Consider the following 14,146-nt stretch of genomic DNA (forward strand, 5'->3'; position numbering starts at 1 on the left):
CTGGCAAAATTCCGTTTCCATGGATTGCAGGAACAGGTCTGGGTTGTTCCAGGGGCTTTGGGTGATAAAATGGAAACAATTCCCAGATTTCCAGAAAAGCAGCGCTGCCTTTGAGCTGGGGCACAAACTCTGGGAATTCTCCAGGGAATTCTCCAGGGATTTATCCAGGGAATGTTGGTCAGCCTTGGATTCCCTCTGGAATTTCCTTTCCAGCCCCTCCAGAGCTCCCTCTGCTGCCGAGGGTTGGGAAAAGGGGAAGAAAAGCTGGGCTTTGGATAGAATTCCGGGGCTTTTCTTGGGATCTTGTTCCCATTCCCTGATCCGGATCTCTGCTCCTGGAGGAGGAATTTTGATTGCCCAAAAATGGGATTCTTTTCCCCCCTTTTTTTCCTTTCCTGAGAGGTTTTCCTGTGTGCCCAAGGATGGTTCTGTTCTCTCCAGGTTTGGGATGAAATTCCAAAGGGGAGAAGGAGGCTGGGATTCCTCAGGATCATGTTGGGAATGAGGCTGGAAACCCAAATCAAATAAAAAACCCAAAAGCAAAAGGCTTGGTTCAAATGATTTTTTTCTTTGGAATTTCCCGGTTTTTCCCAGGGAATCAGAAACTTCCCAGAGCAGCTTTTGGGGTCTCTGTTCCTGCAGGAATTCCCAGCTGTGACCCCGACCCCAAATCCAGGGAAAGCTGCTGGAATTCACTGGGAGCCTCTGGAATGTTCCAGGGAGGGATTTTCCCAAATTTCTGATCCCACTCTGCCCTTTTCCATTCCCAGTGTCTGTCCCTCCATCCCTCACCCCAATCCTTCTCCAGGGGAACATTCCCAGGGCTCCCAGCCCAAAATCCAGGGATCCTCCAGCAGAGGTTTAAATCCATGAGCAATTCCTCTGAAATCCCGGGATTTTCCATGAGAAACTTGTCCTGGATTATCCTTAATTATCCACAATTATCCACAATTTTCAATACAGATGTTGGCACTTTGGCACTGGCATCTCCACAGGGGCCAGCCCAAAAACTTCCCAAACCTGCTGGAATTACATCAAAAATCTTGGAATATCCCAAGTGGGAAGGGCCCCACAGGGATCAGAAATCCCCAAATCCCACCTGAGAGCATTTGCCAGGATTTTTTCCCATTCCCTCCATTTTTCCAGAGCTCTGACCATTCCCTGGATGAGCTTCACTCCCTTTTTTTCCTGATTTTCCTTGGAAATTTTCCAGGAAAATCCCTGGTGGCACAGCAGGAGCTTCCCAAGGGAATCTTTGAGGGGGAGCAGGAATGGGGTCGGGAGAGGCTGGAATGGGGTTGGGAATGACCCAGTGGGGCAGGGCTGGAAAACTGAGGGAAAAGCGGAGATGGATGTGGGAGAAGCAGGAGATGGAGATGTGGGAAAAGCAGGAGATGAGATGGAGGAAAAGCAGCAGATGATGTGGCCGCCATTCCCATTCCTGAAGATCAGGATATCCCTGCTCCCGTCCTCCTGAACCAACCCCAGCAGGATTTATTCCTAAATCCCACTTTTTTAGAGAAAACCAACCCCAAACTCTCCCTGAACCTGCTCCGTTTCCTGGGGAGAGGCTCCTCCATCCCAGCCCGGTGCTGCCAGGGGGGTTTGGGAATCCCAGCCCCGCAATCCCTCCCTTATCGCATCCCTTATCGCAGCTCGCTGTAGACCTTGAGGGACAGCACCGAGAGCTTCTCCTCGCTCTTGTCGCCGTGCTCCTCCTCCGGGAATTGGATGCTGGAGCATTCCTCCCCCTGCGCCGGCCGCGGGGGCAGCCGCGGGAAGGTCGGGCCCAAATCTGCGGCTGGGAACGGGAAAAGTCAAACTCAGCTCGGGAAAATCCAGCGGGGAAACCCAGCGGGAAAACCCAGCCTGGGAAACCCAGCCAGAAAACCCAGCCTGGGAAACCCAGCCGGAAAACCCAGCGGGAAAACTCAGCCAGGAAAACTCAGCTGGAAAGCCGAGCAGGAATGCCAGGAACCCCCCGGGAACCTGCCCCAAATCCCAGAGGAAATCCGGATCTGTCCCACTGATTCCATCCTTTTATCTCATCCAGATTTTATCCCTTTCATTCCCAGATTTTATCTCATTCAATCCCAGATTTTTCCCCACCCATTCCCAGGTTTTATCCCACCTCATTCAATCCCAGATTTTATCCCATTCAATCCCAGATTTTCCCCCATCCATTCCCAGATTTTATCCCATCCAATCCCAGATTTTCCCCCATCCATTCCCATGTTTTATCCCACCATTCCCAGTTTTTTCCCCCCATTCCCTCACCCCCGAGCAGGAGTTTGGGGTCCCTGTGGAGGCTCCAGATGCAGAAGTGCAGCAGGAACGTGAGCAGGACCAGCACGAACACGGCCACGGCCACCAGGATGGCTAGGATGGTGCTGGAGGGGAACTCCAGCGCAACCGGGGCTGCAATTAACGGCACTTAATTAACAATTAACACATTCTGGGGCTGGGGTTTGTTCTGGGGAGGGAGATCTTCCGAGGGAGTTTGGGGATGGATTTGGGGTTTTGTGGGAAAGGGGAGGTGGGAGAGGGTCTGAGCTGAGGGAGTTGCGGGATGGGATGGACATAGGGGGAAAGGGGAAACGGAGAAGGGGAAAAGGGGAAAGGGAGAAGGAAAAGAAAGGGGGAAGGGAAGGAAATTTAAAAAGGAGAAAGGAGAAGGAGGAGGAGGAAAAGGCGGAAAAGGAAAGGAGAGAAAAGAGGAAAAGGAAAGAGGAAATGGGAGGAGGAAGAGGAAAGGGAAGATGGAAGGGAAAGAGGAGAGGGAAAGAAAAGGGAAGAGGAAATAGGAGTGGAAGGGAAAGGGAAGAGGAAGAAGAAACAGAGAAAGGAGAAGACAGCAGCGATGTTTCCGGAGCAGCAGTTTCCCAGTTTCCCGGCCGGCTGCCAGCCCGGGGAGCAGCACGGGGCGCTGCCGGCTTTGCGTACCTGGCTCCCGGGCCGGGGCGGGCGCGCCGCACTCCGAGTCGTGGGTGCTGTTCCCCGCCCGGCGCGTGCCGAGGCCTCTGCTCTCGCAGCTGTGGAGGGACGGACGGAGCTGGGCATCGCGGAAATTCCCCATTGCCTCCCTCCCTCCCTTCTTCCCCAGCTCCTCCCCGGGCTCTGCCCCACCTGGGCTTTGTGCCCATTTGTTTTTCCATGGATTTCCCTGTTGGGAATCATTTTTCTTCACTTTAAACTGGGAGTTTGGCTTAAGCTCTGCCTTGAGACTAAGAGAAATGCCAGGTCTTGCTTAATTAAAAAATTCATTAATAATCGCATGATCACCATCTTGGATTCAATTTGATTTTCTAATGGCACTATTGAATATCTTCATTTATATTTCAATATGAATTGATATTATTATAACTATTACTGTTATTATTATATTCTTCTTATTTTTATTCCCTAATTTCAAAGAGGGAAAAAAAACCCCCAGTCTATTATTTTTCCCAAATACGGGGAATATCAATAAACCCATACTCAGCCCATTCTTATTCTCATTATTATTATTATTATTATTATTATTAATATTTATATTTTCAAAGAAGGAAAACGCATTCCTAGCAATAGTTACTGATTAGTGATTATTGATTATTGGCTGCTCCATACTCGGTCCAGTTGCGGCACCACTTGTTCTCGGTGCTGGAGAAGGTGCCGTTCTCACAGCGTTTGCACTCAAAGTGCGAATACTGAGATCCTGCAGGGAAAAGGGATGGGAATGGCTGAGATCCCAAATGTGGGACAGCCAGGGCTGCTCCTGATCCCTGTCCCATTCCCATTCCCATCCCCATTCCCGATCCCATTCCCAGCCCCATTCCCAGCCCCATTCCCGATCCCATTCCCAGCCCCATTCCCATCCCCGTTACCGATCCTGCTGAGCTCCCAGCCCGCCGGGCACTGGGGCAGTTTCCTGCAGTACAGGCAGGGCACATTCCCAATCCCAGCCCCATTCCCAGCCCCATTCCCGATCCCAATCCCATCCCCATTCCCGATCCCATTCCCAGCCCCATTCCCAGCCCCGTTACCGATCCTGCTGAGCTCCCAGCCCGCCGGGCACTGGGGCAGTTTCCTGCAGTACAGGCAGGGCACATTCCCAATCCCAGCCCCATTCCCAGCCCCATTCCCGATCCCAATCCCATCCCCATTCCCGATCCCATTCCCAGCCCCATTCCCAGCCCCGTTACCGATCCTGCTGAGCTCCCAGCCCGCCTCGCACTGGGGCAGTATCCTGCAGTACAGGCAGGGGTCCCCAGAGCAGCCGTACCCCGGGGGACATCGGCAGTCGAGGTCCGGCGCCTCACAGGGCACAGAGTTAACTGCAGGAGGGAAGGGTTTAACGCCGCTGGTCCCAGCAAATTCCCGTTCCAAAGGGAGAGTGGGAGGTGGCGCTTCCAGACACAGGGAAGGGTCTGGAGTAACAGGATCCCAAAAATTGTCCCTCTCATCACAGGGAAAGAGAGACACAATTACACACATTTACCTGCATTTACACACAATTCACACACAATTACCCACATTTACCCATGATTTACACACAATTTGCCCCCATTTGCACACAATTTAAACACAATTCCCCCCATTTACACACAATTTCCCCGCTATTTCCCCACAATTTCCCCACAATTCCCCCCATTTCCCCCCCAGTCCCCTCTCACCTGCCTTCCAGGTGCAGTTGGGGCAGCACTTGGTGACACCTCCCCAGCCCACCCTGAGCTCCCCGTCCTGGCACTGCCCAGCCTGGCCCAGCCCTGCCCAGTGCCCGGCCAGCAGCAGCCACAGCAGGGCCCTGGCCATGTCCTGGCAGTGTCACCCAGTACGCTGCAGTGCCAGCCAGCAGTGCCAGCACAGCAGTGCCACCCGGTCCCTGTCACCCTGCGGAGGAGGCGACGGGGTTTTTGTGGCCGAGTTCTTCCTGTGTTGTTTTTGGGGGGCGGGGAGAAAGTTTGGGTTCAGACAGAGGTGGGGGCAGGGAAAAGGGTAGCCCCAAAGAAAAATGGGGTCTGGGGTCATGGAGGGTTAAAGGGGGTGACATTGTGGGGTTGGGAAGGGGTGGGCTGGGAGGGAGGTGAGAAATCTCTCGTGGCAGAGAGCTCCTGCTGGCCCGGGGCACTGCAGTGATAGGGCAGCTGGAAATGCTCTGGGAATTCCATCCCTTCATCCCTTCATCCATCCATCCATCCATCCATCCATCCATCCATCCATCCATCCATCATCCATCCATCCATCCATCCATCCATCCATCCATCCATCCATCCATCCATCATCCATCCATCATCCATCCATCCATCCATCCATCCATCCATCCATCCATCCATCCATCATCCATCCATCCATCCATCCATCCATCCATCCATCCATCCATCCATCCATCCATCCATCCATCCATCATCCATCCATTCCTAAAATGCATCCCAGCTTCCCTAAAACCCATCCCAACCTTTCCGTAAAACCCATCCCAACCTTTCCCTCTTTCCCATCCCAGCCATTCCCTAAACCCACCCCACCCCTTCCCCTCCCAGCTGCTGTTTCTCACACCAAACCCACCAACTTAATTCTTTATTTCTCTTTTTTTTAAACCCCTTGGGGATTTTTTTCTCTGCTCTTTGTCTGGTTTTGCCCTTTGAGGCACCTGGCCCCGTCAGGTGACGGAACTTTCCGCTCACATCCGAGGCAGAGCTGCTCCCAGAGCTCGGAGGCAGCGCTGACCTTTCGGATTTATCGGATTTATCGGATTGATGATCGGATTTATCGGCCCCATCATCTCCCTCCTCGCCTGCGGGGTTTTCTCGGCAGCTCCACCTCTGGCTGCTGACATTTCCCCTCCGTCCTCGCCCTGCCCGGGCCCCACACGCACAGCACAGCACGGCACAGCACAGCTCGCTTCCCTCCCCAGATAAACCCTTCCCACAGAAAGGTTCCTCCCTTTGGGCTGAAAATTCGGGGTCTCCATGGGGAAAATCCTAAAAAATCGGACAGAAAGATACAGTGACATTCCCAGAAATCCTCACCCCAAATCCATCAAAATGCCTGGATCCTTCCCAAAAACTCAACACACTCCATGGGAAGATTCCCCCTCTTCGGGCTGCAAGTTTGGGGATTCCACAGAGAAAATCCTAGAAAATCTGACATTCCCAGAAAGCTGGAGTGAAATCCTCACCCCAAATCCATCAAAACCCCTAAAAATCCTTCCCCAAAACCCCACTGATCACAGCCCTGCCTTCCTCTGGGAAAAAAAATTCCCCTCTCTGGGGATCAGGGCAAATTCCAACCCTAAATTCCAAACCGGGATGGAAAAGAGGAACAAATGTCCTGGATTTAATCCCTTTTCTACACCCTGGGGGTCCCAAACCCCCAAGGATGGGATTTGGGGAAAATCCAAGGATTCCTGGAGCTCTGTCCATGAGAATTTGGGAATATCCTCATGGATATTCCTCAAGGGATTTCTGAGGAATTTGGGGTTGGAGCCAGAAGGGTTTTGGGATAGGATGAGGGGAAATGACCTCAAATTGTGCCAGGGATTGGGATTTCCTCATGGAAAAGGGTGGGATTCCCATCCCTAGAGGTTTCCAGGGAATTTCCGGACTCAGGCACTCAGGATGAGGATCCCTCTGACCCTACAGCGCTTTTTCAACGCCAAGAACTCTTGGGAATTCTCCTGTGCCCACATCACCCCCACTTCCCCTCTTCCTGGAGCCTCCTCTTTGCTGAGCCACCCAAATGATGAGACTTGGGAGAAAACAAAAGGAAATGACCCCAAAACAAAGAAAACCACCCCAAAATAAAGGAAACCACCCCAAAACAAAGAAAACAACCCCAAAATAAAGGAAACCACCCCAAAAAAAGGAACAATCACCCGAAAAAAAGGAAACCTGCGCTGGGGCCTCACGTCAGCAGCACCAGGCCGGTGTCAGCTGTGGTTTTGGTTTCCTGACGCTCATTTTCTGCTGATTTTTTTGCTGGTTAGGGGAGAAAAGAAACCCCGAGCTCATCCTTGCCATGAAAAAATCTCTCACAGGAGAATTTCAGAGCTGTTAGGCCCAGCTTAAGCCCAGCAAGGCCCAGCTTTGGCATGATTTTCACCCCTTACGGTGGAATTTCCGTTCCCACATTGTGGAAAATCCCTGGATGTTCCCAGATTTTTGGAGGGAAAATTCCCCTGGGCCCTGAGGGGGAGTCAGTGTCCCTTGGGCTGGGACTAAAACCCTTTAGGCCTGGCCCAAACAGGACGTTCCTCATGGACGGGGGCGTCTGGCAGCCCAAGAAAGGTCAGAGCTGAGGGACAGGGGGAAGGGCTGGAGGGCTCCTGACACCAGCAGGAATTTCCATGGAAAGGCTTCGGAAATGTGGGAGTTGCTGCCGAGAGACTTGGGAAAAATGGGAATTTTTTCCCTCAGAATAAAATTATTATCCAGGGAAAAATGAGATTTTTTTTTCCCCCCTCAGGAATGTGATTATTTTCCAGGGAAAAATGGGAACTTTTTACCCTTAGGATTGTGATTATTATACCATGAAAAAGGGGAATTTTTCCCCTCAGAAATGCAATATTTATCCAGGGGAAAATGGGATTTTTTTCTCCTCAAGAATGTGATTTTTATCCAAGGAAAAATGGGATTTTTCTCCTCAGGAATGGGATTTTTATCCAAGGAAAAATGGGAATTTAATTCCCCAGAAATACAATTATTATCCAGGGAAATATGGGGTTTTTCCTCCTCAGGATTGTGATTATTATCCAAGGAAAAATGAGATTTTTTTTCTCCCTCAGGATTGTGATTATTATCAAAGGAGAAGTGGGATATTTTCCCCTCAAGGATGCAATTATTATCCAAGGAAAAATGAGATTTTTTTTCTCCCTCAGAATGTGATTATTATCCAGGGAAAATGGGACTTTTTTCCCCTCAGGATTGTGATTATTATTCAAGGAAAAATGGAAATTGTTTCCCCTCATGAATACAATTATTATCCAGGGGAAAATGGGATTTTTTTCCCTCAGGAATGCAGGTATTTTCCAGGGAAAAATGGGATTATTTTCCCCTCTGGAATACAGCTGTTATTCAAGGAAAACTGGGATTTTTTTCCCCTCAGAAATACAATTATTATCCAGGGCAAAATGGGCTTTTTACCCCTCAGGAATACAAACCTGGAAAAATCCCAAGTTCGGCCCCCAAGCATCACCTGTGAGGATTTTTTTCCACCTCTGGTGGCAAAATTGAGTCAAAATTGAGTCAAAATTGAGGAGATAAAAAAAATCTGGAGATAACGGCAATGGAAAATCGTCACCAGGAAGACCCAAAAAAGGCAAAACCACAAAGCAGGAAGTGAAGATAAAAATAATCATGATCTAAAGGAGGATTTAAAAAAAATATTGCTGCTAGGTAATTAAAAATTAATTAGGAATTAATTCCTTCTTGGAAAATGAAGGGAAATGTTTAATTTGTGTGTGGGAAGGTTTTGGCAAGAAGGGGAAAATTGAATTTATTTTGATTTTTTTTCAGGGTGGTTAAAATGTTGTTAGGTTTGATTCAGTTTTTATACAAAATTGGAGAAATATGGGAGATTTATTTGGAAGTTGAAGGGTAAAACATCCAGGGAAAAATGAGATTTTTTCCCCTTAGGAATACAATTATCCCGGAAAAAATGGGATTTTTTTCTACTCATGAATGAGATTATTTGTCATTCTTTTCCAAGGAAAAATTGGATTTTTTCTCCTCATAAACGTGATAATTATCCAGAGAAAAACGGGATTTTTCTCCCTCAGGAATGTGATTATTTGACAATTTTCCAGGTGGGTTTTCAAATGACAAAGTTCAGCTCATCCATCCCAGCCTTGCCCTAAACCCCAGGCCAGCCCTTCCCCACAATGTCCCCTCCTCCCTTCCCAGGCTGCCCCATTTTCCCCAAACACACACCAGGATTTGTTTTTCCAGAGTTTTATTCCCCAAAATGCCCCTTTGTACACGATACAAACCTTCCTATACATTGTATAAACCCCTTTGGATATGTATAACATATAAAATATCCCAAATCTTCCAAATCCATGGATTTAAACACCTCTGGGATCCCTGCATCCATTCCCTGCTGGATGTTTTGGGATACTTTGGGATATGAGTTTAAAATTCACATTTTTTGAGGAGTTTTTTTCCCCCCCTCAGGAATGAGACTATTTGTCTTTTTTTTTTTTTCTGCTGATAGTTGGAGGGAAAATCACTTCTGAATGATAAAAATTTCCATTTTTCTGGAATTTCTACGGAAACATTTCACATTCAGCAAAAGGACACTTTGGGCTCCTCCCAGACATTCCAGAGTTTGGGATTTTCTCCCAAAAAAATTTCCTTTCAAAATTTGTGGAAAAGCAATTAGAGAGGGAAAATTCATTTCATGAAGTGTGGATTGAGTGTGACTTGATCCTGATTTTAGAGCTCAGCTTTGCCACTTGATCCTGATTTTAGAGCTCAAGGATTTGCCCAAAAGAAAAAATATCCACACAAAATTCCCTCAAGAATTCTCCCAAATTCCAAAGGGAGATCTTGAGTTAATCAAAGAGTTAAACCAGCCTCAAGTGAGCTCCAAACTAAGCAAACCCTAATTAGTGCCAGTGCTCCTTCAGCTCCATGGGCTCAGAAAAGCAGGAACAGCCCAGGGTGGGAATTTCAGTGTCAGTTTTTGATGAGGCTGGAGTTGGAATCGATCTGCTCCTCCTGGATGGGAATCCTGCAGCTCCCCTCCTCTGGAAAACAGGGAATGGTTCCAGGGGTGAGAACAGGATTGATCCTGATCCTAGAGCTCAGTTCTGCCACTGAATCCCAATTTTAAAACTCACCTGTGCCACTTAATCCCTATTTTAGAGCTCAGATCTTCCCAAGTTTACAGGAGAATTCAAGACATTTCAATTTCCATGGAAGCAAAAAAAAATATTCCCATTTTACCCTTGGAAGTTGCTTCTGGATCCTGCCAGGAAGAGAATTCCTGGCCTAAAATCAGGGAATTCTGGGATTAAGGGAAAATCAGGGAGAAGGAATGAAAATTTGGGATAATGAGCTCCTAATCAGCTCCTAATCCTACCCTGGATCAACCTCTGGAATTCCCTGCATTCCTAATTAAGAATTCTTTTATTAATTCCCAAATTAGTAACAGGGGGACCTAAATAATGTTTGTCCTGGTTTTTTATCCCACAAAAAAAGGGAACTCACTGGATTAATTTTTTTTCCCTGAATTTTTTACCTCATAAAAAAGGGAACTCACTGTGCTGGGTGCTCCTCCCAGGCCCATTCCTGGTTTTTTTCTGGGCTGCCTGGATGATCAGGAGCAGGATGGAAATTCCACTCACCATCAGCAGGAGCAGGCACAGCAGGAGCAGGGATAAAGAGCCTGGAATGAGAATGGAAAAATTCCCTAAAATACCAGAAAGATTCCTGGTTCTGGATGGAGTTCCCAGATTCCAGAGGGAGAATCCAGAACTCTGGGAATGGAGAGCTCCAGCTGCCAGGGAAATGTGGAATCTGGAATGTTGTGGGAATCCTGGGAAGTTGTGTGAAATACAGAAAAGGCTTTTGAGAAAATGAGATTTCATTTCCCAGGAAAGCAGCTTTGCATGGAAAACAAGCAGCTGGAAAAGTGGGATCCTGCAATGCTGTGTGAAATACAGAAAGGAATTCAGAGAAAATTGGGAATTCCCTTCCCAGGAAACTAGACTCAGATGGAAATGTGGGATCCTGGAACGCTGTGTGAAATACAGAAGAGGATTCAGAGACATTGGGAATTCCCTCCCCAGGAAACTAGACTCAGATGGAAATGTGGGATCCTGGAACGCTGTGTGAAATACAGAAAAGAATTCAGAGAAAACTGGGAATTCCCTTCCCAGGAAACTAGACTCAGATGGAAATGTGGGATCCTGGAACGCTGTGTGAAATACAGAAAGGAATTCAGAGAAAATTGGGAATTCCCTCCCCAGGAAAGCAGTCTCAGATGGAAATGTGGGATCCTGGAACGCTGTGTGAAATACAGAGATGGATTCAGAGACATTGGGAATTCCCTCCCCAGGAAAGCAGCTCCAGGGAATTCCCTGCCTGTCCTTACCCCATCCGGGCTCCGCGGGAACGCCGGGATCCCGACAAACCGCAGGGATGCCTCTGGGGCTGGATGTCCTGGAGCTGTTCTTGGGGAGTTCCGTGGGCAAGGGGTCCCCATTTTCCGGGAATTCCGTGGGCAAGGGGTCCCTGTGCTCCGGGGATTCCGTGGGAGAGGGATGTGGGCCGGGGCTGCTGGCACTGCCAGGGCTGCTGCTGCACTGGGCATCCTCTGTGCCCGTGCCAGCCCGGAGCGTGCTCTTCCCAAAGCTGCTGCAGCTGGAAAAGGAATTCCAGAGGGTTTGCCAACAGGGAATCATTCCTGAATCCCATCCACACAATCCCCATCTGTGTTTTATCCCTAAAAATTCAGGATTTTATCCCTACATCCCAAAGGAATGGGAGGAATAATTAAATCATAAAAAATGATCTGGTATTTTTTTCCCAGCTGATTCTGGCATGGGAATTTTTTGTTCCCAAAAAAAAACTATCTGAGAGGTTTTAAAAAATGTGGGAAATCCTAAAAATCCCTTCAGGATCCTAAAAATCCCAAAGGATGGGATTCAGAGCACTTAGATCCAGGTTTATTCCAATTTATTTCTCTGGATTTGGACTTTTCTTGGAAAAATGAAACCCCCAGAGCTGCTCTGGGCACTTTGCACCCCAAAAGACATTTTTCCCCCTACAAGGGATTTTTTCCCCCAGAAAAGGATATTTTTCCCCCCAAAAAAGGATTCCTACTTGGTCCAAGGCCGGCAGTTCTCGTTCCCTCCTCTGGAGAAAGTCCCTTCAGGACATCGGGAGCACTCTGGGGGAAAAAAGGGATTATCCAGGGAAGGGGCAGCATTCCCAGTTTTATCCACTGGATAATTCTGAATTATCCAAGATTATTAATTCTAGATATTATCCAGGAGGATCTCACAATTCCAGCCAGTAATTGCTACATGGGAAGCAGGATTTTGGGAAGGCTGGCACATCCAAGAATTCCAAAGGGGATTCCAGCTGGTACATGCCTGGATTCACTGCTTCCCAAGGGAATTCCAAATCCCAACTCACCCCTTCTCAAAGGGAATTCCAAACCCCAACTCCCTGCTTCCCAAGGGAATTCTGGCTGGCTCAAATCCCAACTATTCCCAAAGGAATTCCAGATCCAAACTATTCCCAAGGGAATTCCAAATCCCAATCACCCCTTCCCAAGGGAATTCCAAATCCCATTCACCCCTTCCCAAGGGAATTCCGGACCCCAACTCACCCCTTCCCACAGGAACGCCCCCGGCAGGCTGGAATCCCGCCTGGCACGCACAGACCCTGTCTGAGGTTTTCTCGCACGGCTTCACCTCCACGCTGCCCTTCCCTGGCCAAGGCAGAAATTCATTAATTCCTTCATTAACAGCAACAATTAACTCCTCAGGGGTTTGGGTTTTGGGTTTAGAAGCTGCAGAATTCAGCAATTTAACAATTCGTAATTACTAATTTAACAACTGAATCGTTCAACGATTCATTCGAGGATAGTGGTTTTTAGGTAGGCCCTCACAACTGGTGGAAACAGGTGGAAACAGCCAGAAAAGGACCCAAAAAGAGATTTATTCCTCCAAAATGGGATTCTATCCCCTAAAAGGGATTTTCTCCCCCTATACCCCCAAAATGCCCCAAACATGTGAGTTTTTCCCCAAAAAAGGCGCTTTTTTTCCCCATAAAAAAAGCGATTTTCCCCCCAAAAAAGGGATTTTTTTCTCCCCCTAAAATGGGATTTTCTCCCCAAATCCCAGCACTCACGGGCGTTGCAGATGGTGCAGCTTTTGCAGAAGCCGTGGTGGTGCTGGGAGCTGAAATATCCATCCTGGCATGGCGAGCACACAGTGTCGGCAGAGGCCGTGCAGCGGCTCCGCATCCGCTCTCCTAAAAACACCCAAAATTTGACATTCAATAGGATCCTGAGGGGGAAAATCCTGAATTTCATCCTTTGGGAACAAACAGTGTATCACTAGCACACGTGTCGGCTGACTCCACATCCTCTCCCCTAAAAACACCCCAAAAATTGGGAGTCAGTGGGGTCCTGAGGGGAAAAATCCTAAATTTAATCCTTTGGGACCAAAGTGGGATTGGTTGGGATTGTGAGGGGAAAAATCCTAAATTTCATCCTTTGGGATCAAATGGAGCCCAGAATTTGGCAGTTTTTGTTTTTTAAGGAGAAAAAGCCCTGGAAGTTTGGCCAGGAGGAAAAATCAACATCTAATGGAGTGGCCGAGAAGGGCTGGGGTGGGCTGAAATTGGGCAAAATGCCTCCAATTTTTGTCCCAGTGGATCCCAAATATCCCTTCTAGAGCCAGGGAAAAAGGTTTAGGAAATGCTCCTGACTGAGTCATTTAAGAAGCAAAAAAAAAAAACATCAAAAAAAGTTAAAAACCACTCTCAAAAAGAAAGATTTTTCCATTTTTTGGGTGTAAAACTTATTTTTATCAGTCTAAAAAGTATTACACTAAAAAAATAGGTATTACACTAAGAAAAAATTTGATAATCGCCTGAAGCCCGGCTCTCCCACCCCAGGCCCTGCAGCGGGCACTCACCTGGGGCGCAGTCGCTGCAGCATTTGTCGCGGAAGCTGTATTGGTGCTCCTGACATTCCAAGCCCAGGGAGCCGGAGATAGGCACGGTCAGGAGCCAGCAGAGAGCGGGAAAATTCCAGGGAATCCTTGGAAGCGCCATTCCCGGCATCTCCCTCAGGGAGCTGTTCCCTCACGGCACCGGCACAGTCCCCTCACGGCGCCGTCCCCTCACGGCGCTGTCCCCTCACGGTGCCTTTTTCCTCACAGCGCTTTCCCCCTCACGGCACCTTTCCCTTCACGTCTCTGTTCCCCTCACAGCTTCTCTTCCCTCACGGAGCCTTTCCCCTGAGGGCTCCGTTCCCCTGAGGGCTCCGCTCCCCTCACGGCGCTGTGAAAGCCTCGCGAGCGAGAACAGCTCCGGGCGGGGACATTTGAGGGAAATTCCCGCTTTTCTCCACGCCCCTTCCCGCTCCCGGTTTGGGGTTTTTCGGCAGGAAAAGGAAATGCTGAGCTTGAGAAGGGTTTAAGGGGTAAAAGGAG

The 14,146-nt window shown here is 48.6% G+C and overlaps 2 protein-coding genes across 3 annotated transcripts; both read right to left on the reverse strand.

Annotated features, from left to right (window-relative positions):
• Positions 1-1,646: 1,646 nt before the first annotated feature.
• On the reverse strand, positions 1,647-4,773 carry TNFRSF18 (TNF receptor superfamily member 18; the record flags this gene model as incomplete). The annotated part of the gene is made up of 6 exons (XM_058039171.1): positions 1,647-1,795; positions 2,278-2,418; positions 2,944-3,032; positions 3,607-3,694; positions 4,182-4,313; positions 4,653-4,773. Coding segments are annotated over 6 exons (720 nt in total), but the record flags the coding sequence as incomplete, so codon positions are not given.
• A 2,106-nt stretch (positions 4,774-6,879) lies between these two features.
• TNFRSF4 (TNF receptor superfamily member 4) lies at positions 6,880-13,775 on the reverse strand. 2 transcript variants are annotated; one of them, XM_058039408.1, is made up of 7 exons: positions 13,628-13,775; positions 12,837-12,959; positions 12,313-12,414; positions 11,802-11,868; positions 11,071-11,339; positions 10,237-10,362; positions 6,880-6,953 (listed from the first exon to the last, which is right to left on the reverse strand). In XM_058039408.1, exons 1-7 carry the CDS (start codon positions 13,773-13,775, stop codon positions 6,880-6,882), a joined length of 909 nt encoding a protein of 302 aa, XP_057895391.1. The 2 variants fall into 2 exon arrangements, with proteins under 2 accessions (XP_057895391.1, XP_057895392.1); XM_058039409.1 differs by lacking the exons at positions 6,880-6,953; positions 13,628-13,775 and adding an exon at positions 8,958-9,721 and having other exon boundaries at positions 12,837-13,369.
• Positions 13,776-14,146: the final 371 nt, after the last annotated feature.

The sequence above is a fragment of the Melospiza georgiana genome, chromosome 22, assembly GCF_028018845.1.
Source record: "Melospiza georgiana isolate bMelGeo1 chromosome 22, bMelGeo1.pri, whole genome shotgun sequence".
Classification (NCBI taxonomy): domain Eukaryota; kingdom Metazoa; phylum Chordata; class Aves; order Passeriformes; family Passerellidae; genus Melospiza; species Melospiza georgiana.